The sequence below is a fragment of the Podarcis pityusensis genome (genome assembly GCF_964106645.2).
Source record: "Podarcis pityusensis genome assembly, chromosome: 16".
NCBI lineage: Eukaryota > Metazoa > Chordata > Lepidosauria > Squamata > Lacertidae > Podarcis > Podarcis pityusensis.
The window spans coordinates 10,468,446-10,495,339 of record NC_138041.1 but is presented as its reverse complement, the minus strand read 5'-3'; the positions used below and the strand labels follow the sequence as shown (position 1 = coordinate 10,495,339).

The 26,894-nt window shown below is 47.5% G+C and overlaps 1 protein-coding gene and 1 long non-coding RNA gene across 2 annotated transcripts in view; one reads left to right on the top strand and one right to left on the bottom strand.

Annotated features, from left to right (window-relative positions):
- The window catches only part of LOC308465177, a 4,720-nt gene extending 1,248 nt beyond the window's left edge, over positions 1-3,472 (top strand). The window contains exon 2 of the long non-coding RNA XR_013980321.1: positions 3,442-3,472. This is a non-coding gene — a long non-coding RNA (uncharacterized lncRNA). The remainder of the gene's footprint in view (positions 1-3,441) is intronic.
- SYT11 (synaptotagmin 11) lies at positions 4-26,894 on the bottom strand. Its single transcript, XM_080984726.1, has 4 exons — positions 26,694-26,894; positions 14,846-15,660; positions 6,507-6,630; positions 4-3,950 (listed from the first exon to the last, which is right to left on the bottom strand). The coding sequence occupies exons 1-4, from the start codon at positions 26,725-26,727 to the stop codon at positions 3,640-3,642; spliced, it is 1,284 nt and encodes a 427-aa protein (XP_080840852.1). The 5' UTR covers positions 26,728-26,894; the 3' UTR covers positions 4-3,639.

Genomic DNA, 26,894 nt, shown 5'->3' with positions numbered 1-26,894 from the left:
AAGTAAAGTTAAAGTGACTCCATCTTTATTTGAACGCTCAATGTGCGTTAAAACAATTTTGACATTACAGGTAGCATTACATATTTGTTAGGTTAGCATTACAGCATTATGCAGTTGTACAACGGTTCAAGTTATTTTTTTTTCTTACTTTTTTTGTTTTGTTTTGACACCAAGTTGTAACTTGTCCAAGTTATTTTTTTTTTCTTTTTAATTTTACAATAGACACAAGGTGAAAAGGAAAAAAAACAAAATCCCAACCGAAAATGACCCACATTTGGGAGATATTACAGTGAGGCAGCTGTCAATACATTTTTTAATAAAAACAAACAAACCCAAAACCCGACTGTTATCTGACCCTCTTTATTTCCCCATTATTCCTGAGGAGTAATGGATCTCTTCACATCTGCCCAATAAGCCTAAATCTATTTTAACCCTGAGCACATTTCCTTGACGACAACTTCATTTCCCCCCCTCTTTACAGCTGGAGGAAGGAGAGATGATTTAGGCTTAAGAAAGATGGGTTTTATTTGCATTGAAAAGTTTTTTTAAAAAATGCGGGGATAATTAAGATTGATAATTCAAGATGAGCCCTAATCTATCAGTAATTGGGGTCAAAATTGGGTTGAGGAGGAAGGGGATGATGTAAGGATTAAGCGTCAAGATCATCAGTTTGAATTCCAAATTCGGCACCAACCTGGCCTTTGCAGAGAAGAGGTCCTAATTCTCCCCGTTCTGAAATGGTTCTGAGTGTCTGTCTCAATAAATCTTACTCCTGGGCTGGGGGAAACCCTCTTAAGTGTTGCTGTACTACAATTCCCATCACCCCTGGTCACTGAGCCATGGCACTTGGGACAGACGGGACTTGCAGGTATTGAGGCCACCCACCTATTTTACAGCAGTGCTTCATAGCTTACCTTGCAACACATCCTTTAGGGCAGGAGTTGGTAGGCTTCGGGCTTGTAGGATCAGCATTCTTCACTACTGTGTTCCGCATCCCTAACCAATGGCAAAGCTGGCTGGGCATGATGGGAGTTGTAGTCCAGCAACACTCTCCTGCAGCCTTCCTCAACCTGGTGCCCTCTGGATGTTTCGGACTGCAGCTCCCATCAACCCCAGCCAGCATGAGCAAGGCTGATCTACTGGAACCCTGATAACCACCCCCCCAAAATAGTTGCCAAGGCTGGCAGGCGTACCCCCCCCCCAAATTAAACAATAAGGTGCTCAAGTCTTTGAATTTGTGGTCAGTACTGGACCCAGGGCCCACTGACAGAAAAAATGCTAGAGCAGACTCATTAAAGTAGGTTCATTAATTTCAGTGGGTCTACTTTGAGTAGCACTTAGTTGGAGACAACAGCTCCTCCTCCAGGGCTCTATTTTTGAGGGGTGAAGTTTTTGCTATTAGCTAAGTGAGAAGCTCCTGCCAACCAACTGCGAATCGACAAGAGATCTACCTGGTTTGACGGGAGGTGGAAATGGGGGTGAGCTGGTGCGTTCTGGGAATTGATCCCTCTAGCTCTCCTGGACGGGGGTGGAGGTTTGTATGTGACTCCGTTTCCGGACTCAGAAACTAGAGCAGGCATAGGCAAACTCAGCCCTCCAGCTATTTTGGGACTACAACTCCCATCATCCCTGACCGCTGGTCCTGTTAGCTAGGGATGATGGGAGTTGTAGTTCCACAACAGCTGGCGGGCCAGAATTTGGGGGTGCCTCAACTAGAGCAAGCATGGAAGGAAACTGAACCCCCAAGGGCTTTTAGGGAGGGAAGGGCTGGGTTTCCAGTAGTCTTCCTTCTCCCCCAAACACAAAGTTGCATCCAATGTTAGACTTCCATGGAGCGGACCCATTGAAACTGATGGACACAACTCCCTTAGGCCCCTGAATTTCAATGGGTCTGCTCTGAGTGAAATAGAGCTACCTCCCATGGGGCTGTGCCAAAGACAATTCACCTCTCTGCAGCCAAGGTGCCTCCCCACCCCTGAAACGATTTCTCCTAGTTTTTGTTTTAAAGTATGATACACTATTTACAGCATACAGGGCACAGGATGAGTTAAGTGCATGGATGTGACTTGGTGAATACTGAAACACCCATTTCCCACAAGCCTTCCCCCTTAACGTGGATCTGCCTAACTTCGCAAATGGCTTACGGGTTGGTCCTGGGAAAGGAGGCTGGGTAGGGGAGATTGACTTTTCTTTCAGCCCTATCTGTTGATGTGGAAGCTGCAGGCTTCTGGATGACGCAGAGCTCTTCAGCAGACGATCTTGCCCTGTCTGGGGTTGGCTTCCGTGTCAGCTTGAAAGCTTGCGCACTCCGTCACCAATAAATGTTGGTGAGGCATTTCAGGTGCCCAGAATGTTGCAAGGGGAGGTTGTGGAGCTGGAAAACTCTTGCCTAGATATAGATCTCCAGTGGCTATTTATTTCTATCGGCTGATCTAGCTGTGAAGCATGCACTGGAAGCCGACCAGGCTCTAATTAATGACAACAGTAATAGTAAATAAACTTTGGTGGTGGGTTCTTTGTGAGAGTTACCTGCTTGCCACCCTTGTAGGCATTAGGATCAATGCACATGCAACCCTGTCTAGTCGCCTATTGGCAGGGCCGGGTCTGCTACATCAGTAGCCTGCACCACTGCTTCAGGCGGCACAGCTCAAGGGGCACTTTCCTGCTTGAGATGAGCAACACCTAAGAGGCCCACTTTCCAATGATGGTAGAGGCAGGACAAAGACTTGGCTTGAAAGATTAAGAGGGAGATAGATGCCTCCTGGTCCAACTCCAAATGAAGTCTTTCTTTGAAAGAGACTGCTTCGGACGTGGATGGAGTAGAGAGCATCTTGCAATGTTCTGGACAACAAGGACAAAGGAATTATTCCAGGACCCTGTTTTACAGGGAGGGAATTGCTTTCAGCAGCAGTTCTAATTCACAGGAACCATTTGAGATCTCTCTGATCAAAGACAGATGCCCCAAAACCATTGCATGTACACCAGCAGCATTAGATCACCCAAGTCACAAAGAATTGCAAAGAATCAACAGGAAGTGGGTGGGCAGACGATGTCAACAAAGAACCAGCGATTCAACACCAGAATCCAATATTATTATTATTTTTTAAAAAAGAATAAGTTGGGAGAGAAGCTGAATAGGCCAATTGAGGTGAATTACCAACAAATACAGTTCAGCACAAAACACGACTTTCATAGTGACAGATAAATCGTATTAAAAACTGTACTTTTGATATTGGTAAAGTTATATTATAATTTTTTTGTGATTTTTTTTTAACTTTTGTATTCGGCATGCAACAGTGCGGTTACACCTTTTTATTTTATTTTATATATATATATATATATATGTTTTGTGGTATTTATTAAAATTAATGCTCTTTTTTTGTTAGGTTTTATTGTTTAACTTTTTGTAAGTTCCTTTTTTCCCCTTTTTCTTTATTTTAGAACTTTTAGTGTGCCCTGCAAAAGTTAAACATCACTAGAGAGAACCGATCAGCTGCTTCGTACGGAAACCTTTAAGTTTCTACGACTAAGACGGAAGGCGGGAGGAAGAGGAGGAGGAGGAGGAGGAAATGAAAGGCCAAGTGTCTGTTTGCGCAGGGGCGTCTGGTGCAAGCGCCCGGTGCCCCCCCGCTCACCCTGCTAGTATTCGCTCAAGCTGTGCCATTTGGCGATCTGCTTCCTGGGGCTCTCGCACACTTCCCGCCAGTGTTCCACGCCGCCCGCCGTGACGCTGTGTGCTCCCAGGATCAGCCGGCCCACCACTTCGTTTTTCGTGGTGCGGTCGAAGTCGATGACCAGGAATTCGATGCTGACGTCCGGGAGGAGATCCACGGGGATGTCGTATATGAAGGATTCGTTGAAGACGGGGTTCAAAGTGCACTTCTTGACGTGAGTTTTCTTTTTGGCTATGCGCTTTCTGCCGTAGTACACGTTCACCTTGACGTAGGGGTCTGCCGGAAAGAAGGAACAGGAGCGAGCCAATAACACAGGCCGATAACTGGCAGTATCACCCAAGCGGGATTTTGGGGGGACAGAACTCTGGGAACCTCCCCCCCTCAGCAGAATGAGCAGGGACCCCCCTCACCCTAATTGGAGTGAGATTGGCTCACCATGTTTATGAAGAAAGTAAAGGAATAATGATGATGATAATAAATTTTTTATTATTTATATCCTGCCCAGAGTGGCTGGGTTGTCCCTGGCTTCCAACATATATAAAACATAATAAAACGCTAACCATTAAAAAAAAAATCCCAATACAGGGCTGCCTTTAGGTGTCTTCTAAAAGTTGTAGGGTCTCAGCCGGCATACCAGATGGAGCTGGTAAACAGCTGCCCTGAACACATCAGAATAATAGAATTGTAGAGTTGGAAGGGACCCCAGGGGTCATTCAATATACCTGTATACCTGAAGGAGCGTCTCCACCCCCATCGTTCTGCCTGGATGCTGAGGTCCAGCGCCAAGGGCCTTCTGACAGTTCCCTCACTGCAAGAAGCAAAGCTACAGGGAACCAGGCAGAGGGCCTTCTCGGTAGTGGCACCCACTCTGTGGAACGCCCTCCCACCAGATGTCAAAGAGATAAACAACTACCTGACATTTAGAAGATATCTGAAGGGAAGTTTTTAATGTGTGACATTTTGATGTATTTTTAATCTTTGTTGGAAGCCGCCCAGAGTGGCTGGGGAAACCCAGCCAGATGGGCGGGGTACAAATAATAAATTATTATTATTAAAATTATTATTATTTGAGTCTAAACCCTTGCAAACCCAGGTAGGGATGAGAAAGACCTGGAGAGAGCTGCCTGAGACTCTGCAGAGAACTCCTGCCAATCACTGGAGGTTTTTAAGTAGAGGTTGGATGGCCGTCTGCCATGGATGCTCCCTTCCAACTCTATGCTTCTATGAATCAATGCTTCTATGATTGTAGACAATGCTTAGAGCTAAGCCAGACCAAGAGTCTGATTCAATATAAGGCAGATTCCTGGAAGAACATGTGTCCCTCCAGACGTTGCTGGACTCCAACTCCCATCATCCTTGACCTTTGGCCATGCTGGCTAGGGTCTGATGGGAGTTGTAGTCCACCATCAATCAGGAAAGCCACAGGCTCCCCCATCTCTAGCTTCTCTGCTTCTCTCATATGTTCCCGAGTCCTGGAACAAGGCTGAAGGTAAAAACATAAGCAGACAGACCAAAGGTCCATTAGTCTGGCCAGATGTCTCCAGGAAGCTCAGAACCTGGGCCTGAAGGGCAACAGAATCTCTCCCATGATGTGCCCCTAACAACTAGTATTCAGAGATAATACTGCCAATCCACATGGATGTTCTGTTTAGCCCTTGGCTAAGACCTCTCCTCTTCTAGGAATTTGTATGATGGCAGAGTTTCTGGGGCATGGGTGGGGACCCTGAAAAGCAAGCAGCTCAAGATGAGGCAAGCCAAACTATAACCCCAATCTCCTAAACACAAGGTCGCTAACTCAAGAGACCGAGGAGAACATTCTGTTAGGGGTTCATGAACCAGAGCTCGCGTTGAGGGAGGTAACTGAAAAATAAAGCAAAGCCACTGAACCTTGTGATCCTGGTCTGTGCAAGTCAGGGATGGAGAAATGCCAACTATGTCATGCTATCCAGCCCTCTGGAGTCTCTTCAGGCCCCACCCCCTCTTCCCAGGCCACCCCCCTCACCAGCCCTGCTCCGCGCCTTCCTCGAGTGCTCTTTGTCTAGCTGGAATTTGTCCTCAAAAGATATGAACATCAAATGAAGGATCAAGTTGTGTCTTTGGGGCTTTACATTTCAAACACCCTGGAGATGTTGGGGTGTTGTTGTTTTTAATGCTTAGGGCACTTCACAGTGCCATCTTTTTGGGCTGCCACATAGAAGAGGGCAAAGAGATGTTCTTTGCTGCTGTCCTGGCCAGGACTAGAACTAGTGGGCTTCAGCTGCAGGAGAGTAGATTTGGGGATAACATTAGGAGAAAGGGATGGTTGCCTTCTGATCTTTCCAAGGATGCACAGGATTCATAAGTTGGCTCACTGGTTACAAATGGGAGGGAGGGAGAAACTCAGTTCAGGTGGCATTTAAAGGTGGACCTACAAAATCCGCGTTCTCTGAAACTACGTGAATTGAAGCACCGCCATCCTTTGCACCTCTCCAAATTTTGCAGCACTGTGTGTTCTCCAACAATGTGTACGAAAATGCATGTACCAAGTGTGCATAAAATTGCATACAAAAGTGGGGAAATTGCTTTGCAAAATGCGTCTATTAGGCAAAACTGCAAACAAAACTGGACTTATGGGGGGGGGGTTGCAGTAAAATGCTGACAGGCTTTCACTTTTAAAAAAAAGCAAATCGCTGCAGAAATGCAGGGAACTGAATTTAAGGTGGGGGGGGGAATGAGAAACCGAGAGGAACCGAAATGAACAGATCCACCCCTCATTAAAAAGTAACACGAGCAAAAGAGCGTTCAAAGGGGCACACAAGGAAAATATGGAGATGAGGTGGAGTAAATAGCTTCTACCTGAGAGGCCGGTGATGTCCATCTTGGGCAGATGTCTCGCCTTCAAAACCACCACAGTCATTCTCTGGGCGACAGGATGGTAAGACAAGGAAACCTGCAGCTCCCCTCTGCTGACGCATTTCTGGAAAGAGATAAGGTCACACATCCTCAGAACAACAGACCCCAAGCAGCCCTGGCCACCCTCAAGTCCACCTATCAGTTTCTGCAAATGGGGGGGGGGGGGGATGCATCATCTAGAGAGCCAGTGTGGTGTAGTGGTTAAGAGCGGTAGTCTCGTAATCTGGGGAACCGGGTTCGCGTCTCCGCTCCTCCACATGCAGCTGCTGGGTGACCTTGGGCCAGTCACACTTCTTTGAAGTCTCTCAGCCCCACTCACCTCACAGAGTGTTTGTTGTGGGGGAGGAATGGAAAGGAGAATGTTAGCCGCTTTGAGACTCCTGAAGGGGAGTGAAAGGCAGGATATCAAATCCAAACTCTTCTTCTAGAAAAGGTCAGCTGAAGGAAGCCAGTGGGGAAGGAGAACATAAGAAGGCCCATCTAGTCCAACAACCTGTTTGTACAGCTGTCAATATTATTATTATTATTATTATTATTATTATTATTATTATTATACGGAACAATGGTCTGACACAGTACAAGATAGCTTCCGGTCAATATAGGTAACGCCGAGCTAGGTGGACCCATGACCTGACTTGATATACAGTGGTACCTCAGGTTACAGACGCTTCAGGTTTTCCGCTAACCCAGAAATAGTACCTCGGGTTAAGAACTTTGCTTCAGGATGAGAACAGAAATCGTGTGGCGGCAGCGGGAGGCCCCATTAGCTAAAGTGGTACCTCAGGTTAAGAACAGTTTCAGGTTGAGAACAGACCTCCAGAACGAATTAAGTTCTTAACCCTAGGTACCACTGTATAAGACAGCTTCCCATGTTCCTATTTAAAATCAGCTCTTTGTGCAGAACAATGAGGACTAGAATCTTGTATTTCTAGAGGAAGGGCTGTAGGTCGGTGGGAGAGCACCTGCTTGAAGCGAAGAACTTCCTAGGTTCACTCCTTTAGGTAGGGCTGGGAGAGACCTGTCACCTGCAGCCGTGGAGACCCGCTGCTGCCAGTCAGTGTGGGTAACCCCCCGCGGGGTCTAGATGGACTCTGTATAAGGCAGCTTCCTATGGCCCACCTTTGAAGGGGACCAGAATCCTGACCTCCTAGGAAAGAGCCACCACCACCACCTTAAAAAGCAGGTTCGAAATCACCAGCGAACTCTACAATCGGGGAGGGTGTGGCGTTTCATTGTTTACATCCTCCGTGCTTCCGCTGTGGCCTTAAATGCTTTTCGGTGGTAGATGACTTGTCCGTAGTGAGTAGGTCATTTCTCCTTCTTTTTTAAAGGAAAAACATGGCTGTGTTGAAAGGGAGTTAATACAGTGGAAATAAAACAGAGCCTTGCCAAGTGTTTTAAAAAAGCCGTTGTCAAGGCTGTGAATAGCAGGCCGGGTTGCCATGGCCGTCGTGTCCTAGATTCGGCATTTTGGGAACTGCCCGGGACTCTTGAGTTAACGTTTGTCTAAAGCCAGTCCTCCTCCTTTCCCTTCCTCCCGGAATCACAAGTGGAAAGTGCCCAGTTTGGGCCAAACGACTCTTCGTCATCTGCACCATACAGTAGTACCTCGGTTTAAGAACTTAATTCGTTCTGGAGGTCCGTTCTTAACCTGAGGTACCACTTTAGCTAATGGGGCCTCCCGCTGCTGCTGTGCCGCCGCCGTGCGATTTCTGTTCTTATCCTGAGGTAAAGTTCTTAACCCGAGGTACTAATTCTGGGTTAGCAGAGTCTGTAACCTGAAGCGTCTGTAACCTGAGGTACCGCTGTATATTTAAAGCACTCTTCTGCTTATTTAAGCAGTCGTGGCTTCTTCCCCCAAAGAACCCTGGGAATTGTAGTTTGTTATGGGCATTGAGATTTGTTAGGAAATGCCCCTACTCCCCTCACAGAGCTACTGTTCCTATTATGGTTTAGCAACCAATCCCTTTTCCTGGGGAATTGTAGCTCTGTGAGGTGAATGGGGGAGTCTCATAACGACTCTCAGTGCCCTTAACAAACTACAGCTCCCAGGATTCATTGGGGGTGGGAGAGCCATGACTGTGATCACGGCTAGTGGGTGTTGGAGTCCAGCAATGTCTGTAAGGCATCGTGCTGGCTGACCCTGCTCCATTTCACTGTAGGGGCGCTGTCAGGAAACATGCATGAGGCTGGTTCGGATGTCGCACCAGACGTGAGACGGACCCTCTCTCCTCCCCTCATCCACCGTGATTCCCCCTGCCCAGCCTTTCCTGCTTTGAGGCATCTGAACCAGCAAAGTCTGGTTTGCACATTGGGATTGGAAACTAGGGCCCCATCTGCACTATACAGTGGTACCTAGGGTTAAGTGCTTAATTCATTCTGGAGGTCCGTTCTTAACCTGAAACTGTTCTTAACCTGAAGCACCACTTTAGCTAATGGGGCCTCCCACTGCTGCCGTTCTCATCCTTTCTGTTCTCATCCTGAAGCAAAGTTCTTAACCCGAGGTACTATTTCTGGGTTAGCAGAGTCTGTAACCTGAAGCACCTGTAGCCTCAAGTGTATGTAACCCGAGGTACCATTGTACGTTTAAAGAGCTCTTACACCATCTTTACAGTTATGACTCCCTCCCTGCAAAAAAAAAAAAAAAAAAAAGGAATCCTGGGAACTGTAGTTTATTATGGGCACTGAGATTTCATATGAAACTCCCTATTCCCCTTACAGAGCTACATTATTTTTATTTTTTTTTGCGGGAGGGGGGCGAGCAAAGTTGATTTTGAGCTATTTCTTTAGGAAAACTGGCAAAAACGACACTGCCGACATGGGTTGTAATACGTCCGGATTTCCCTGGACATTTTGCATATTTCTGCCCAGACACTGCTTCTGACTACAGTATTCTGGGTATATACAGACGTATGGCAACCTTAGGAGGGGGCCTTGAAGTTGCTATAGCATAAGCATCTAAAGCTGCATACATATCATACATGGCTGGTATTTAGTGGTGCCAGAGCTGGAAATGAATGGGGCCATTGCTTTTCCCTCTCCTTCCGTCACCCCCTTCTCTCTCTCTCTCTCTCTCTCTCTCTCTCTCTCTCTCTCTCTCTCTGTCACACTTTCTCCTTCTGTCTTCACAAGTGTCTGAACTGACCATTGCCACAGGCTGTACTCCCCTCCTCCTTCCATTACCAGTTTTAATTTTCCTTGCCATATTTTCCTCTCCCTCCTCTTCTCCCATTGAACTCTCTTCCTACACACGCACATGTCCTAAGGTCAAGGGCCTTCCAAGCTTCTCTGCCCAGCTTTTGGGACTCTTGGAAACATAGGAAGCTGCCTTTGACTGAGTCAGACCATGGGGTCCACCCAGCTCAGCACTGTCCACACTGATTGGCAGCAGCTCTCCAGAGTTTCAGGCAGGGGGGCATTCCCAGCCCTACCTGGAGATGCTGGGGACAGAGCTTGGGACCTTGTGACAGTTGTTAAACCTCTGAGCTATGGACCCATGCTGGCTAGGGGCTGGTGAGAGACATAGCCCAACAATATCTGGAAGGCTATGAGCTCCTCATCCCTGCTTTACATCTCTGTTGTAAGTGCATTTAATGTGTGATCCCTGATTGGCTGGGACATGTGCCTAGGAGAGGAGTGTGGAGGCTGTGGCTCTCCAGGTGTTGCTGGACTCCAGTCCCCACGATCTCTGAACAGTTGGCTGTGGTGGCTGAGGCTGATGGGACATGGAGAGCCACACAGATTTCCCACCCCCACCTCTTTTTACTCTGATAGTGAAAACCTTCCCCGCCACCCCGAACAGCAAAGTACAGTGGACGCTCGGGTTGCGAACGTGATCCGTGCGGGATGCACGTTCGCAACCTGCAGTGTTCACAACCTGCAGCGGCACGTATGCGCATGCTCGGGTTGCAACCCAGAGCTTCTGTGCATGCGCAAAGCGCAATTTGGTGATTCTGTGCATGTGCCACCGCCGAAAACCGGAAGTAACCTATTCCGGTAATTCCGTAACCCAAAAAAATGCAACCTGAAGCGTCTGTAACCCAAGGTATGACTGTAGTTTACAAAGGCAGCAGGTAGTTTACAAAGGGGCTGATGGGAACTATTGTCCAAAGACATCGGAAAGGGGAAGGCAGAAAAAGGGAGTCTTCATTGGATTGGCTTCCTGTTGTCTCAAGGAGCTCTCCCTGGTCCTGAAAGATGCGACTCCTAACAGCTTGCCTGTAACTCACTTTCTCATCCCTCTCTGCATCATAAGAACGGCCCGCTGGCCCATCTCTAATCCAGCATCATGTTTTCCCAGTGGCGAATCAGATACGCATTATGGGAAGCCCACAAGCAAGACGTGCCAACATTTCCAGTTCTCAGCCGCAGGAAGAACTGCAAGCCAGTAGCTTTCTGTTCCAGTGTCAATTGCTTTCTGACTTTGCTCAAGGGGAGGGGGACCCCCTCCCCATCACAGATCCTCAGACCAGCTACAATGGGGCAATAGTTGCAGCTTGGAAGGCAGACAGAAGCAAGGGAAGCTTAACTGCTTAGAAAGCCCGACAGCAAGACACAACAGCTGGTTTACGAGCCCAAAGATTTTATTTCTCCCCCTCTAATTGTGCAGAGAGGTGTGTCATCCCATTGAAGCGGGATTTATGTATTTATTTGAAAGCCACCCATCCTGCCTAATTAAAGAAATGTCTAGACAACTTAAAGCGGAAGCCTAAGATCTGCCAGAGGAGCTTTCTTTTGTGCCAAAGATGGAGAATCTCTGGTGTGGCCCTCCAGACCTCTCCAACTGGTCCTTGGGTCTCTCCACATGTGTTCCTTATGTACGTTCCTTATCAGCCCTGCTCCCACGGTGCATCTGCCTTGCTGGAATGAGTCCTTGAACTCTGCTATTCCTTTTTGTTTGCCTGGATGGAGCATAGAGAGGGGGGTGAGTGTAGAGAAGCAGCCTACTGTACAAAGGAAACCTTCGTTGCTTTGCCCATTCTGCCTCTGGCTCCGCCTGCCCTTGGGATGTGGCTCCTGGAAGGATGCTGCTGGACTGCAGCTCATCCCTGACCATTGGCCCCTCTTGCAAGGGCTGCTGGGAGTTGGAGTCCAACAGCAGCGTGGAGCCAGCGTGGTGTAGTGGTTAAGAGCGGTAGTCTCGTAATCTGGGGAACCGGGTTTGCTTCCCCGTTCCTCCACATGCAGCTGCTGGGTGACCTTGGGCCAGTCACACTTCTCTGAAGTCTCTCAGCCCCACTCACCTCACAGAGTGTTTGTTGTGGGGGAGGAAGGGAAAGGAGAATGTTAGCCGCTTTGAGACTCCTGAAGGGGAGTGATAAAGCGGGCCACAATGTCACACACAGCATCTAAAGGGCCACAGGCTTCCCATCCCTGAAGCAGATCACAGAAGCAGAGGAAACTACCTTTTGCAGAGTCAGAACATTAGCCCATCTAGTTCAGTATCATCTGCACTGACCTGCAAGAACTGTCCAGGATTTCAAATGCAGAATCTCTCCCAGCTCTATCTGCAGGAGCTGGGATTGAACCCGGGACAGATTCCCTGCCACCGCGCTATTCCCTTCCCCCCAAATCTGCCTGTTACATTTGTTTGGGAGCTAAGCACACGCACAGAGAAAAAAAACATTAGATTGTGTATTGCCTGAGCAAAAATCCACATCCTGTTTGTCGTAATGTAGCCCAGTTTCCCAAAGCGCCCTCCTCCATAGTGCTGATCTGGCTGCTTTCCAGCTACCACTTTGAAGGCGGCTGACCCCAATCCTTGGTCTGATTATTGTCCTTGCCAGCTCTGCGCTTGTTTGCATTACTGCTCGCGCTCCCAGGGAGTCTGCCGCTTCCGCTGGCTGGAACAATGCCTTGCAAAATCCCAGGTTACAGAACAGATGTTCCTCCTCCTCTTTAGAGGAGGAGGAGGAGGAAGAGACATGCCCAGAAAACTGGAATCATGCCGTTCTGAGCTTGAGATGCATCCTTTCATGCAGAACCCAGGAGTTTCAGCGGAATGCAAGGACTCTGCAGTTAGGAAAATATGAAACAGTCCTTCTGGACCAGGCAGAAAAGGCCTGTGCTCGGACAACAGCTCTCTTTGGATCTCCTGAGAACAGCCCCAGTTGCTGCTGTGGTGAACCTTTGCCTTGTCTCCAATTCCCAGAGGTGCACAGTTACCGTATTTTTTGCTCTATAAGACTCACTTTTTCCCTCCTAAAAAGTAAGGGGAAATGTGTGTGCGTCTTATGGAGCAAATGCAGGCTGCGCAGCTATCCCAGAAGCCAGAACAGCAAGAGGGATCGCTGCTTTCGCTGCACAGCAATCCCTCTTGTTGTTCTGGCTTCTGAGATTCAGAATATTTTTTTCTCTTGTTTTCCTCCTCCAAAAACTAGGTGCGTCTTATGGTCCGGTGCGTCTTATGGAGTGAAAAATACGGTGATACTTGTTCCCCAACAGCACAAAATGACACAATGGAATTCATGTCCACACGAGGCAGCGATGGCCACCAACTTGGAGGGCTTTCAGAGAGGATGAGACAAGTCTGTGGAATGCTTTCCCCAGGGAGACATGCCTGGCGCCATCCCTGTCAGCCCCTGGGAGCCAGGCTGATACCTTTTGTTTACTCCGACCTTTGGTTATTTAATGTTGCCTCATGCACTGGTGCTCATCTTTCAGTTGGGGGTGGCTAGGACTTCTCCTTATTCATATGTTACTGGGTGACCATCTTATGCATTTTGTATCGTTCCTGGTTTTATTCTTTTATTTTTTTTCTGGTTTCAGGTCGTTTTTACGTGTTGCATTTTATCCTATCAAGTGTCACTCTGACGCTTTTGTATAAAGCGGCTGGTGGGTATAATAACCAGCGCTGTTGAAGCTGCCACATATTACTTGGTCTGCATTTGTAAGAAAATCCATCTTTTTTAATGGGGCTACATCCATACTTTGGAAGTCCCTGCCTGTTGAGAGGCGCCTTTGCTGCACTCATTTCAGCACCTGCTAAAAACATTCTTTTGTTTAGGCAAAGCCTATCGGCACATAAAATGTCAACACGTGTTTTAAATCTGCTTTTTAGCTTATTGTTGGTTTTAATTATTATTGAATACTTTAAATTGTATTTTACTGTATAACTATGCTGTGTAAATATGACTGTATTTTACTAGTAATTTCATTGTTGTATTCGTTTTGTGAACCACTTTGAGGTTGCTGGGTGTTTGTTTTTTTACAATCAAGCAGTATATAAATTTTGTGAAATAAAATAAATGAAAGATTCACTACGGATCAGGCTATCACTGGTTCATAGCCATGATGGCTGGCTTCTCCCTGCACTGTTGGTGGCAGTCTACTACTTAATAGTCCCAGGTAGGGAGAGTCGCTGCTGCGCTCAGACCCTGCTTTTGGCTTTCCTTCCCTTTAGGGTAGTGTTTCTTGAACCTGGGCTTCCTGCTGCTGTTGGACTATGTAATTCCCACCATCCCTGACCACTGGTCCTGCTGGCTAGAGATGATGGGAGTTGTAGTCCAACAACGTTGCATTAAGGTATCTGGTTTTTTGCTGCTAGAACAGGGTGCTGGACTTGAGAGGGGCAGTCCTGGTCCATGTCACAGACCAGCTTCCCTTGGCTCTTGCATCAGCACACCTGTCTTGTGGGTCCTACCAGCAGGTACAATCCCTACTGATGGTTCACAGCCCCCTCACCCCCATCCCACTCGCTTGGACACCAGTGGCGAGGACAGGGCATGGAGCAACATAAGCGCATGCTTAAGGCATCAAGGGAAGGAGGGCACTATATAAATGTTCCATTGCCAGATTTGCTACGGTGCAGCTGAACCAGGTTCCACGAAAAAGGCTCCCGCAATAAATGAAGAAATTATATACAAATATTACAGACGATTCGGCTGGGCGTCCATTTTCTCAGTTGATGTATATTTAAGAAACCCCAACAGAACAACTGTGCAACAAGGCAGGCAAGATGCCTTATCTCTACTAAGTGTAGAAGCGGATGCGTTACGTAAGGATCTGATCAAAGACTTTGCAATTAGAAAAACGAAAAATTCCCCCCCCCCAAATATAAATAAGGTGAAAGCATGCAAAAATAAACATTATTTTCCATCTTACTGTAGGTTTCTATTCAAAAAATCATTTTCTACTTTGTTATTGTTTATATTTTGAATTTGATATATATATGGGGGTGCCAAAATCATTTAAGTGCCTATGATCTCTAAAGGTCTTGTAGAAGGAAAAGGAACTTGGACAGTCCCCCTAGTGAAACCCCCGGGTCCCAACTCCCCTACCTGTATATTCCTTTTGATGATCTCCCTGGTGAGCTGGACCTTCCCTGTGCTTGGGTCCACCCCGGCGAGCGGCACCATCACCTCCCCGATGACGTCGTCTCGAGAGAAGCGGTCGAAGCTCAGCACCAGGAAGTGAAGGACCAGGTCCTGGAGTTGGCTGTAGGGGATCCCGTAGAAAGTGAAGGTCTCGTCGAAGACGGGGTCCAGCGTCTTGCGGAGGACGCGCGTCTTCACCCGGTGCCTCTTGTCGGGAAGGATTGTCATCTTGATGTAGGGGTCGGAGCCTTGGTTTTGCTCGTCCATGACCGGCAACCCGCGGGCTTCTTGGATGGTCACAACTAGAGCTTTCTTGGGGAAGTTGTAGTCCACGGAGAAGGTCAGCGTCCCCAGAGTCACCTCTTCTTCTGGGGAAGAGGGAGAGGAAGGCTTGCTGCCTGCCGGAGTCAAGCTCTGGTCCGGGCTCAACTCATCCCCGTAATCGACTTTGATTGGGAGCTGGTTGACACAGGGAGCCGCGCTGGAGATCCTGTCGGAGCCCACCAGGCCAGCTTCTGCCGCGTCCACCAGAAGGTTGCCTCTTCCATCTTTCATGGCAGCTCCCGTCTTGTCTCGTCGGATCCGTATGATTTTCTTCTTGTTAGTCAGGGTCTCTGGGTAGATGCTGATGCCTTTCAGCATGTGGATGAACTTGTAAGGCGGGGTCTTGTGCTTCTTTTCCGCGTGCTGGTGGCAGCATGTCCACACGAAGACCGTCATGGAGACGGACACCACTAAGACGGTGGCGCCAATCAGGCCCGCCACGATCGGGGAGACATCTGTGAGTGGGGAAGGGTGAGGTGGAGAGGAATGGGGAAGGGAGAGGGGATATATCAGTGGTTTCCGAACTTTTTTGAGCCATCGGCTCCTTGGTTTCCATAAACTCATCCCCACTAGGGCTGGGTGACGTCTGGTTTTCAACACTGCAATATCTCACCAGCTAACCATCGTGATATACGGATATATCACAATGCCTGAAATAAGGACTTAGCTATGTAAAGGCATTGGCTGGCTTCACAGTTTCCCCCACATTGTGGTTTTTTGCATAGCACCCTTCCCCACCCACACCCTGATTTGCGATATATTGTCAAGCCTAAAATTACAAAACCATCATCATGACATAGATTTGAAACTGGATTTGGACGATATATCAAAAAAGCATTATTCAGAACACCAGTTTGCATGACTTGCTAAGGTTGATAATAGCACCATAACATTGAGAACAGTAACAATTAATTGCACATTTATTTGAAATCCAATTAAAACTATTTAGGTTAATTAATTCAACAAAACTGAAGAACTTGATCCACAGATACCGGCTTTTCAAAGTCTGGTAGTCATTCACACCTTCAGCACCCCCTTGCTGCCCATTTGCCTCTTAGGGCTGCCCTAGGTAATCCCAGCGCCCCCTTTGGGGACCACTGGGATGGATAATCTATTCAGCCAGCTGCTCTTTATTTATGAGGAAAGTCTCCCTGGGGCAGCTCACAAATAATAGTGATGAGACAGTCCTTTCCCCCAGGTTTTAAAGGCTACGTACACCCCTTACATTTAAATCACATGCCTTCCCCCAAAGAATCCTGGGACTTGTAGTTTAGCCTTCACAGATTGACAGTACCCAGCATCCATAACGGACTACAGTTCCCAGGATTCTTTCAGGAGAGCCGTGCGCTCTAAATGTATTCAGCCTTCAAAGACATGGCACATTCTTTCCCTCAAAGAATTCTGGGCGCTGCAGTTAGTTAAGGGTTGCTGGGAATTATAACTGTGAGGGGTAAACAACAGTGCCCAAAATTCTTTGAGGGGCAAAATGAGCTTTAAAAAGCATGATGTGGGTGAGCCTGCAGGCTCGTGCAGTGGGCAAAAATACAGACCCTCCAAGTGTCCCTATTTTCCAGGGACAGACCCAGATTTGCTGAAGATGTCCTGGTTTCTGATTTTATCCCGGAATGTCCCACTTTACCTTAGGACATCCCCGTTTTCACTGGAGAAATGTCGGAGGGTATGGAGTTATCTGACCCCCGAGCCATCTGAAGGCAGCTCTGTATAGGGAAGTTCTTAAATGTTTAATGTTTTAGTATTTTTTTAATATATGTTTAAAGCTACCCAGAGTAGCTGGGGCAACCCAGTCAAATGAGGGGGGAGGAGGAGTATAAATAGTAAAATGATTATTTTGATGATGATGGAATAGGATGTCCCTATTTTCATTGGAGAAATGTTGGAGGGTATGCAGCCAGGTACACTTGCCCTAGGCCTCAGACAAGCTCTGCAGGGGCCTGTGTAAGCCTTTCAAGTACCACAAGACTCTTCATATATCTTTTAAAGCTATGTACACACTTATGAATTATGAATTATTTTTGAATTATGGTGCTGGAGGAGACTCTTGAGAGTCCCATGGACTGCAAGAAGAACAGACCTATCCATTCTGAAGGAAATCAGCCCTGAGTGCTCACTGGAAGGACAGATCGTGAAGCTGAGTCTCCAAGACTTTGGCCACCTCATGAGAAGAGAAGACTCCCTGGAAAAGACCCTGATGTTGGGAAAGATGGCGGGCACAAGGAGAAGGGGACGACAGAGGATGAGATGGTTGGACAGTGTTCTCGAAGCTACCAGCATGAGTTTGACCAAACTGCGGGAGGCAGTGAAAGACAGAAGTGCCTGGCGTGCTCTGGTCCAGGGGGTCACGAAGAGTCGGACACGACTAAACGACTAAACAACAACAACACACTTATGCCTTCAAAGCCTATTCAAAGCATGCTTTACTTCCGCCAAGCATTTTGCACACTATGTGTAGTTTGATAAGGGTTTCTGGGAATTGTAGTAAACCGCAGTGCCCAGAATTCTTTGAGGGAAATAATGTCCCCGGGATAGCTCAATCAGTAGAGCATGAGATTCTTAATCTCTGGGTTGTGGGTTCAAGCCCCACGTTGGGCAAAAGATTCCTGCCTTGCAGGGGTCGGACTGGATGCACGTATTTTAAGAACACTTAATTAGCATATTGATTGTTAAACCCCATATCAACCGTTTTTATTATGTAGAGAATTATGCAGAAATTATGCTGCCTCTTTGCCTTAAATAAACATGGACTGACTGATGGGCTAGATAACTTTCGGGGTCTCTTCCAACTCTGCGATTCTATGATTCTAATGTGCTTTAAAGAACAGTGTGTACAGAGGCTTATTATGAGTGCAGAATACACACACACACATACACACACAAAAAATATGCACTGGTGGGATTTAGTATGTGTGAGTAGGGGGTGTCATACCGCTCTCCATGCCTCTAGCTATGAGAAGGTAACCATGGAATTTAATGTTCAAGTCATAACACACAAAAGGGTGACCTCAGCTGTGCTGATGACATCACCCAGATTAACTCAGTGCCTCTTGTTTGTTGGAGAGAACAGAAAGGCCCGGTTATTGCAAGGCCCGGCAAAGCAAGCCTGGAACTGATGCAGGGTGTGATTTATTTATTTTTCCTGTGGAAATGATTTGGTATTCTTTTCCCCAGTGCTTTCATTTCCCTCCGATTCCTGCCCACCCCCTCGCCCCAGGCATTTAATAAATTCATCAGTAACAACGAACAGGAGCCAGCTGTGAATATATTAGGCAAGCTTAGCAGTTTCCAAGCCTTCCCCCCCCCCCAACTATTTACTAAAGTATGGTGAATATGCTAAATTAGTTCACTCTCTAAGGCGTTCAAAAAATTTCCTGTGCGAATTACCCTAGTTTGCAAGGGGTGGGGGTAGAAATTCCAGAAAATACACCCTGGTGCAAGAGGACACCCCCCTCTAAAACAAAGCCAAAATCATTCAGAGTAGACAGCAGGCAGCTGAAAAATAATTAGGGGACACTTTATCCCCCTAGATAAATGGAAGGGCTGTAGCTCAGTGGCAGAACATAAGCTGTGTATGCAGAAGGGTCCCGGGATTGATTCTGGCACCTCTAGGCTGGGTTGGGACATTCCCTCACCTGAAACCTTGAATCGCTAAATTTCAGGCTTTGCATAATCATTTTTTTTTTAAAATAAAGGAAACATGGAAAACAGATTCCGAAACAAACACTGTTGTTCCAAAGTGGCAAAAATATACTTAATGGCTGCTGCACAGTTATTAGTCATACTGTGTTTGTAAATCTGTGCAGAAATCAGTATATAGTTTTTCATATATGCTAAAAACTCATATTTCATTTAGAAGGCATTTCATATGCAAATAGACATATTGCTACATGCTTTCCTTAAGACTGTTAGATTTAGTTGCAGCATTGCCTATGTACTGGCATATAATGCAGATGTGGGAGTTTAATATTTCTACTTCCATTTTCCTTATTGCATAAAGACAGAGTATTAAACTAATGTGAATAAATTATAAGGAGGTATTTCATCTCTTACTTTGTCATTCCAGAATTGAATGAATAAGGCCCATTTCTCAATGAACTTGTTTCTGTAATGATTATATGCCACGTTCCTTTCGTATGCTAGTTTTATAATCCATGTGCTTTCCTCAGCCGGTTTATCGGTATTGGGGGATTTTTATTTTTCCATTGTTGAGCTATGCGTAGTTTCACCATTGTTACTAATTGTAAATTGCGATTTATAACTATTTACGGGGTGTGAGGGGAGGGGTAGAGCCTCTGGTGGGGGACTTGCTGTGCTCTTTCTGGGCTAGTTTGTCCACCTTTGGTCAGCTCTCACCTGTGGCTCCCAGAAGAAGAGTTTTGGATTTGATATCCCGCTTTATCACTACCCGAAGGAGTCTCAAAGGGGCTAACATTCTCCTTTCCCTTCCCCCTCCACAACAAACACTCTGTGAGGTGAGTGGGGCTGAGAGACTTCAGAGAAGTGTGACTAGCCCAAGGTCACCTAGCAACTGCATGTGGAGGAGCGGAGACGCGAACCCGGTTCCCCAGATTACGAGTCTACCGCTCTTAACTACACCACACTGGCTCTCAGAAGCTATCAGCATGTGACAGCAGCCACACCCTGGAAAGGGCTTCAACCGGCCAGCTAAACCAGGTGAAGGTAGCCAATGGGTCACAAGACCTCGGTGAGTTAGGGACTTTCCCTGCATGTGAAGACAGTCTCTTGTGGATTGAGAGGACAAGACCAAGTGTGGGTCCAATGGTCAGGAAGGCAGTTTCTGCAGGAGCTATAGAGGAAAGTGAGGGGCAAATGGGGCTCATCCACCTGGGAAGGTAGCCCATCTAGGACTGGGGTCAGCAAACTTTTTCAGCAGGGGGCCAATCCACTGTCCCTCAGACCTTGTGGGGGGCCAGACTATATTTTGGAAGGAGAAAAAAAAAGAACAAATTCCTATGCCCCACAAAATAACCCAGAGATGCATTTTAAATAAAAGGACACATTCTACTCATGTAAAAACACACTGATTCCCGGACCGTCTGCGGGTCAGATTTAGAAGGCGATTGGGCTGGATCCGGCCCCCGGGCCTTAGTTTGCCTACCCATGACCTAGGAGAAGGAAACCTCTGTTTCTAAACCTCCACTTTCTGTTGGGATATCTTCGGGCAGAGAAAAGGCTAGGGAGTAAATCCTACACAAATTGGGACTGAAGTCCCTAAGATGGTTGGATGGCGCCTTGTTCGCCTCCTTCTGGCAACTCCTGCACCCAAGCTGCTGCCAAACGTCTTGCTCTGCTTTCCTTTGGACCACATCAGCAAGGCGGGGGGGGGGGGTTGTTGTCTGGGCAGCCCAGGACCTCCATACACACTGCCCAGGTTTGCACCCCAGGGAGATCACTTTGGTACTGCTAATGCAGAAGTTTGACTTCACCCCTGGAGGCACACTCCATTATATCTCAAGACAGATGGATGCAGGCAACCGTATTTATAATGTCAGATCAAAGCATGCGTAACAGGAAATTTTTCGGTTTCCTCAATAGTTCATAACCCTCAAGACTGAACTTTTGCAGACCTTGAGATGTAGATACTGCTCTCTTTTGCATGGGTAGTGCCATTTTGGCTACATAAAGAATAGGCACTCACAGCCTGGATACTGGCAATAGAGGGAATGATGATAAATAATGTGTATGCAAGTGCATATGTGTATATATACCGTATTTTTTGCTCTACAAGACTCACTTTTCCCCTCCTAAAAAGTAAGGGGGAATGTGTGTGCGTCTTATGGAGCGAATGCAGGCTGCGCAGCTATCCCAGAAGCCAGAACAGCAAGAGGGATTGCTGCTTTCATTGTGCAGCGATCCCTCTTGCTGTTCTGGCTTCTGAGATTCAGAATATTTTTTTTCCTTGTTTTCCTCCTCCAAAAACTAGGTGCGTCTTGTGGTCTGGTGCGTCTTATATAGCAAAAAATACGGTATATGGCTTGGGCCCAGGTTACCCAAGGGACAGTATCTCCCTTTATGAACCTGCCTGGGTGCTAAGGTTCTCTGGTGAACACCTCTCAGTTCCCATCAACATCACAGTTGGTGGTGACACGAGACAGAGCCTTTTCTGTGTCTGCACCCATATTGTAGAATTCCCTCCCAAGAAAGGATAGACTGGCTCCCTCCTTGTTATCTTTCTGCTGGCAAGCTAAGACCTCCCTGTTCTGACAACCCAAGTGCAAATGATGATGGGCAATCGGCGTTTTAACATTGGCTCTAAATGTGTTTTATATTGCATTTTAATTTATTGTTTCTAACTAATTTTCATTGCTTTGTATTTTATAATGATGTTTTCGAGATTTTGTAAATCTTCTTGAATCCCAGCTTGGGAGAAAGGCGGGATATAATTACATTAAGCAATCAAGCAAGCAAATAAACAGACAAACAAGCACACTCACTCACACAAATCTGCATTCAAGAACGGTGCTCACAAAAACCCAGAAACTCCCTAATATCACATTCACTTGCACAAACCCATGCAGCCCTTATGGCAACACGTCGCAGATGGAAACATGAATGATCTTGTGTGCATTCTATGATTCTAAGTGATTCTGTTATCACCCCCCTATTCTCAGCGTATCTCTCGCTCCCTGACACCGCTCCCCCCCCGCATACACCCTCCCAAACTGCATCTTCTTCAAGTCTCTTCGCTGCTTTTATCATAACAATTTGCATTTTGTTTCCATACACACACACACACACAAACCCCCCAACCCAACCCGGCACACTTAAGAAAGCTTAAACGGAATACTTAGCTTCACAATGGGTCTGGTTGTACTTTGCACAGAACAGCTGCAATTGCAACACATTCAGCAGCCTTCACTCTCTGGGTGGGCAGCTACAGTTGCTGACATTTTGTCTCCATGCATTCACATTAGAATTAAAACACATCTGTGCCTCACCATCCTGGACAATCAGAGATAAAACTTCTAGAAACCCAGTATTTTCCCCAAAATGCAAAATAAGGACAGCATTATTATTATTATTATTTAAAGACAGTTACCAGAAATTATGGGCTGCCCCTGATATATAAGGCCTGTTGGAATGCATTCTACCAATATTGTCAGACTATTGGTCCATCTTGGCTCTGAGCTGTCTAGTGCTAACTGGCAGCAGCTCTTCAGAATTTTCATTAGCGGACAATTCCCAGCCCTAACTGGAAATGTTGAGGAATGAGTCTGGAACCTTCAAAGCAGGTGCTCTGCCACTGACCTATGCAGTTCCCTTCTTTTGAAAACTGGCCAAAGCCTGAGCATCTTTTCAGAACTGCTATTGGGGATAGATTTTGGGGGCTGAGTAGGATTGGGCAGCAGCTTTTGTATGCACCTTCTGTATATGTAATCGAACCATGCACATGGCCCTTTGTAAATTTTGGTGTTTTTTTTAAGGCCTCCTGGCTGTAAGGCAAACATATTAGCCTGTGGAACAAGGAGCCTCTACAACTGCAGACCCTCCAGGTGTCTCTATTTTCCAGGAACAGTCCTGGATTTACAGAAGCTGTCCTGGTTTCTGATATGATCCTGGAATGTTTCGCTTTTCCTTAGGATGTCCCTGTTTTCATTGGAAAAATGTTGGAGGGTGTGAACTTATGTTACCCCCCCCCCGAGCCAAGAAGATAAGTAACTACAGTGGTACCTTGGGTTACAGAAACTTCAGGTTACAGACGCTTTAGGTTACAGACTCCGCTAACCCAGAAATAGTTAACCTTGGGTTAAGAACTTTGCTTTGGGATGAGAACGGAAATCGTGCAGCGGCAGTGGGAGGCCCCATTAGCTAAAGTGGTACCTCAGGTTAAGAAAGTTTCAGGTTAAGAACAGACCGCCAGAGGTACCACTGTATACAACCTTTAGAAGACATCTGAAGGCAGCCTTGTATAGGGAAATTTTTAAATGTCTAATGGTTTATTATGTTTTAATATATGTTGGAAGCCACCCAGAGTGGCTGGGGAAAGATGGGCAGAGTATAATAATAATAATAATAATAAGAAGAAGAAGAAGAAGAAGACAACCCTATTTTTATCAGAGAAATGTTGGAAGTATGCAATTGACTAGTGTTGTAATTCCACCATAACAGACACCAGTCTTCCCCTGGGACGCTCCAGATGTTGCTGGACTCCAGCTTCCATCATCCCTGACCACTGGGCCATGCTGGCTGGAGCTGATGGGAACTGAAGTCCAACAATATCTGAAGGGCCCCGGGGTGGAGAAGGCTGTCAGAAGCAATACTGATTTTCTGTGATTCAGTGGCTATGTGCAATCTTGCACATGCCTACTCAGAAGAACTTCCTGCTGAGTTCAGTGGGACATACTCCCAGCTAATAAGAAATATGAGTGAAGCCTATATTTCCTTAGGAGGTGTGTGCATGTATGTGCATGTGCCTGATTGTGTATGTGTTTGCAAGCTGTATGAATAGGGAAAGGACCATAGGTCAGGGGTAGAGCACCTGCATGCAAGCAGAAGGTCTTAGGTTTCATCCTCAGCATCTCCAGGTTGGCCTGAGAATTGTCCCTGTGCCTGAAACCTTGGAGAGCTGCTGCCAGTCAGTGTTGACAGCACTGAGATCGATGGACAAATGGTGTGACTCTGTACAAGTTAGCTTCCTATGTTCCTGTGAGACAATATTGCAGGGCGCCTGTCACTCCTGCAGCAATCAATTAAAATGATGGGGTGTAAAACAGAAATCTTGAATATACCTGCACTGTAAACATCTGCAAAAAAAAGGAGGCTGGATACTAAACTGCCAACCTCCAAAGCCATCCGCATTTCACAACTCCCATAATAACAATAATAATCCCCCATATGCGTTTTTAAACTCCTCAAACAATATCCTCAGTGACGTATGCACACTCTAATTGGGGACACATACTAACATCTGTCTAATCCAGCTTGCTTCTCTTTCAATCCACTTCAGCCATTCTGTTATTAACAACTGGGGTTGCCTCTCTGCTATCACAATGCACACTTGTACAAGAGGTGGAGACCATGTTCTACATTAGTAACTGCAAGTAACCAGAGCCAAGTGCTTATATTTATTCTGGAAGAATTAAATCCAGAATTTTAGACCCTGTGATTTTTGTTGTTGTCGTCGTCGTTCACGTGACTTAACCGGGCAGAGAGGATGCTATCACTTCTGCATCCTTAGTTAGCTTTGGGGCCGTAGCACAACACAGCCTTCCACCCCAGAGGACAATAAAAGGCTGCACTTTTGGTGATAAAAACGTAAATAAACCAGAAGGCTTTAATTAACATAAAACATTCCACACTGGCCTAACAAACGCAGGCAACCTTGATCCTCTCTCTCGGAAATGCCATTGTGTGACAGCAGATGTGTTCAGCATTACATGTGTGCACACTAGAATTAGAACATGAAATAAGCTGAGACTTTTCACTGAATGGCACACAGGTAAATTTTTAATACAAATCAAAGGTCCGCAAATACGCCTGAGGATCCTATTCTATTTACATTTCAGTATATTTTTGGGGGGGGGGAATGAATAGCTTTATTTCCCTCCCCCTTCTTGCTTTTATATTCATGCTCCTGCCAGAAACTTTGCTGCAACCTGGCAAAGAGGAGCTGCCTAGAGGCCACTCTGATAGTCCCTGTGGCTCGTTACTGCATGGATTGGAGCAGACAGATGCCGAGAGGCAGTTTAAAAAGCCACTATTGGATGAATGAGAAGACATCATGATCCCTGGCATATATGAGAGGCCTCAAACTTCTCCCAGAGGGAACACCCCAGGGAGTCTCAACAATGGAGGTGGGGGCAGCTGCTAGGGTTAGGAAGTGATTTGGTGTCTCTGAGCAAACCCTCAATGGATGGGGTGCAATTATATGGGATGGCTGGGCCAGGTTACAGGCCATCAGGCTAGGGTCTGTGTGGTTTGCAAGCAACGACTTGAATGAATTTGGGGGGTGGGGGTGAGGAAACTCCATATTTTGCTTGCTCCACAACCTCTGCAAAAAAGGGGTGCATTGAACAAAGGCTGTTTTCTTGCCCACCCTCCCCTCCAAGCTATCTGGGGGCTGGGGCGCTGCCTGGCCCGGAATAGACATCACGTCATCCTGCCCTCCTCCTAGCCACCACAATGTGCACCTGCTCCCTCCTTCCCTTCCACCCACCTCCAGCCCCCCACAGGAGGAGATCAGGCCAGAGGGCAACGCCTTGCCGCCTCCCCACCCACCCACCCCACATGTGTCCCTCTTCAAAGGGCTCGGATCTGCCCCTGGCACTGACCCAGTCGGCTCCCAAGGCCAGGCACGCCCGTGCAAGGAGAGAGTGGGGGCGGGGAAATGGGAGAGACGGGAAGGGAGAGACGGGGAAGAGCACGCGAAGACGAATGGTGATGGCATTGGGGATTGGAAAGCCCGGAGGAGACCTGGCCCCGGATTTGGGAGCTGTCATGTGCTCCCACCTCCTCACAGGGTGGCTGATGCGAAGATTTCCACACTGCCCAAATGCTGATGGGGATATTGTGTGTGTGTGTGTGTGTGTGTGTGTGTGTGTATGTGTGTGTGTGTGTTGAAGGGAAGTGGAATACTGAGTGATGCTGGGCATTGCTGGCCGCGCGCGCGGCCGCGTGCGCGTGTTGGCCAATGCTGTCAAAACCTAGACAGAGAAGTGTAGCCTGGAGGATTATTATTTTTTAAATGAAATTAATGGGAACAAGGGAACCAAAGAGGCGTGGGATGCAAGCTGGCAATCTGGCCTTCGAGGCTACAATCCTCTAGCCCTCCTCCCTTAGGAGCAATGAACTCAGCGGGACTTCCATGGATCGGATCGCGCAGTCCAAGAGGGTTTCCGTCCCAACATTGGGGGGGGGGGGATCTTTCCCAAACTGCGTGTGGGCTTCTTTGAACGCATTCTTTCTCAGCCACACACAGTCCGAATACCCTAATGTTGCAGCGGGCTAGTGGGGGAGGAGGAGAGAGAGATTTCCCCTGTGGATCAGCGTTGGCGGTCGGTTCGTGAGCGTGCGCCCTGCTAATGCCGCGCGTTATTTGCACGACTGAATGGTGTGCGTGCCAGTAAGGATGTAGAGAAGCTGTCAACCACCCCAGAGATGGAGGCCAGGTGGTCGTGTGACGGTGGTGATGGTGCCTCTTCGACGGCGCAAACAAGGCCCTCTCTGGCTGCTTAGCGCGCTGGTGTTTGTAGATGTGCCAGTTGCCACAAGCAAGAATAGAAGGGGAGGCCGGGGTAGAGGGATGGGACGCTTGCCAAGGCAGAATTATGGTGGCGGGCACGGCCTGAGCGGGTTCCGGCGAGGGTGGCCGTGGCGGAGAGATCAGGATGCCCAGGAAGGCCCGGTGTTTTGCGCTGGGGAGCGGGTGGAGGAGGGGACGGCCAAGGCAAAGAGAAACGGGGCGGGGGCGGGAGAGGGAATTGCGCAGCAGCCTCCCACGGGCCCCACTCACCGAAGCTGGGGCGGACGCTGGCGATCTCTGCCATGGCGGCGCGCGAATGGAGCGGCGGCGACGGCCCGGTGCGCGCAGGGAGGCCCCTTCAGCGGATGCAGCGGCGGCGCTTCTGCCGCGGCCCTGAGGATGCTCCCGACTCCGAGGGATGCAGAAGCTGGCGACTGGTCCTGATGCAGCGCTAGCTCCGCCCACTTCGAA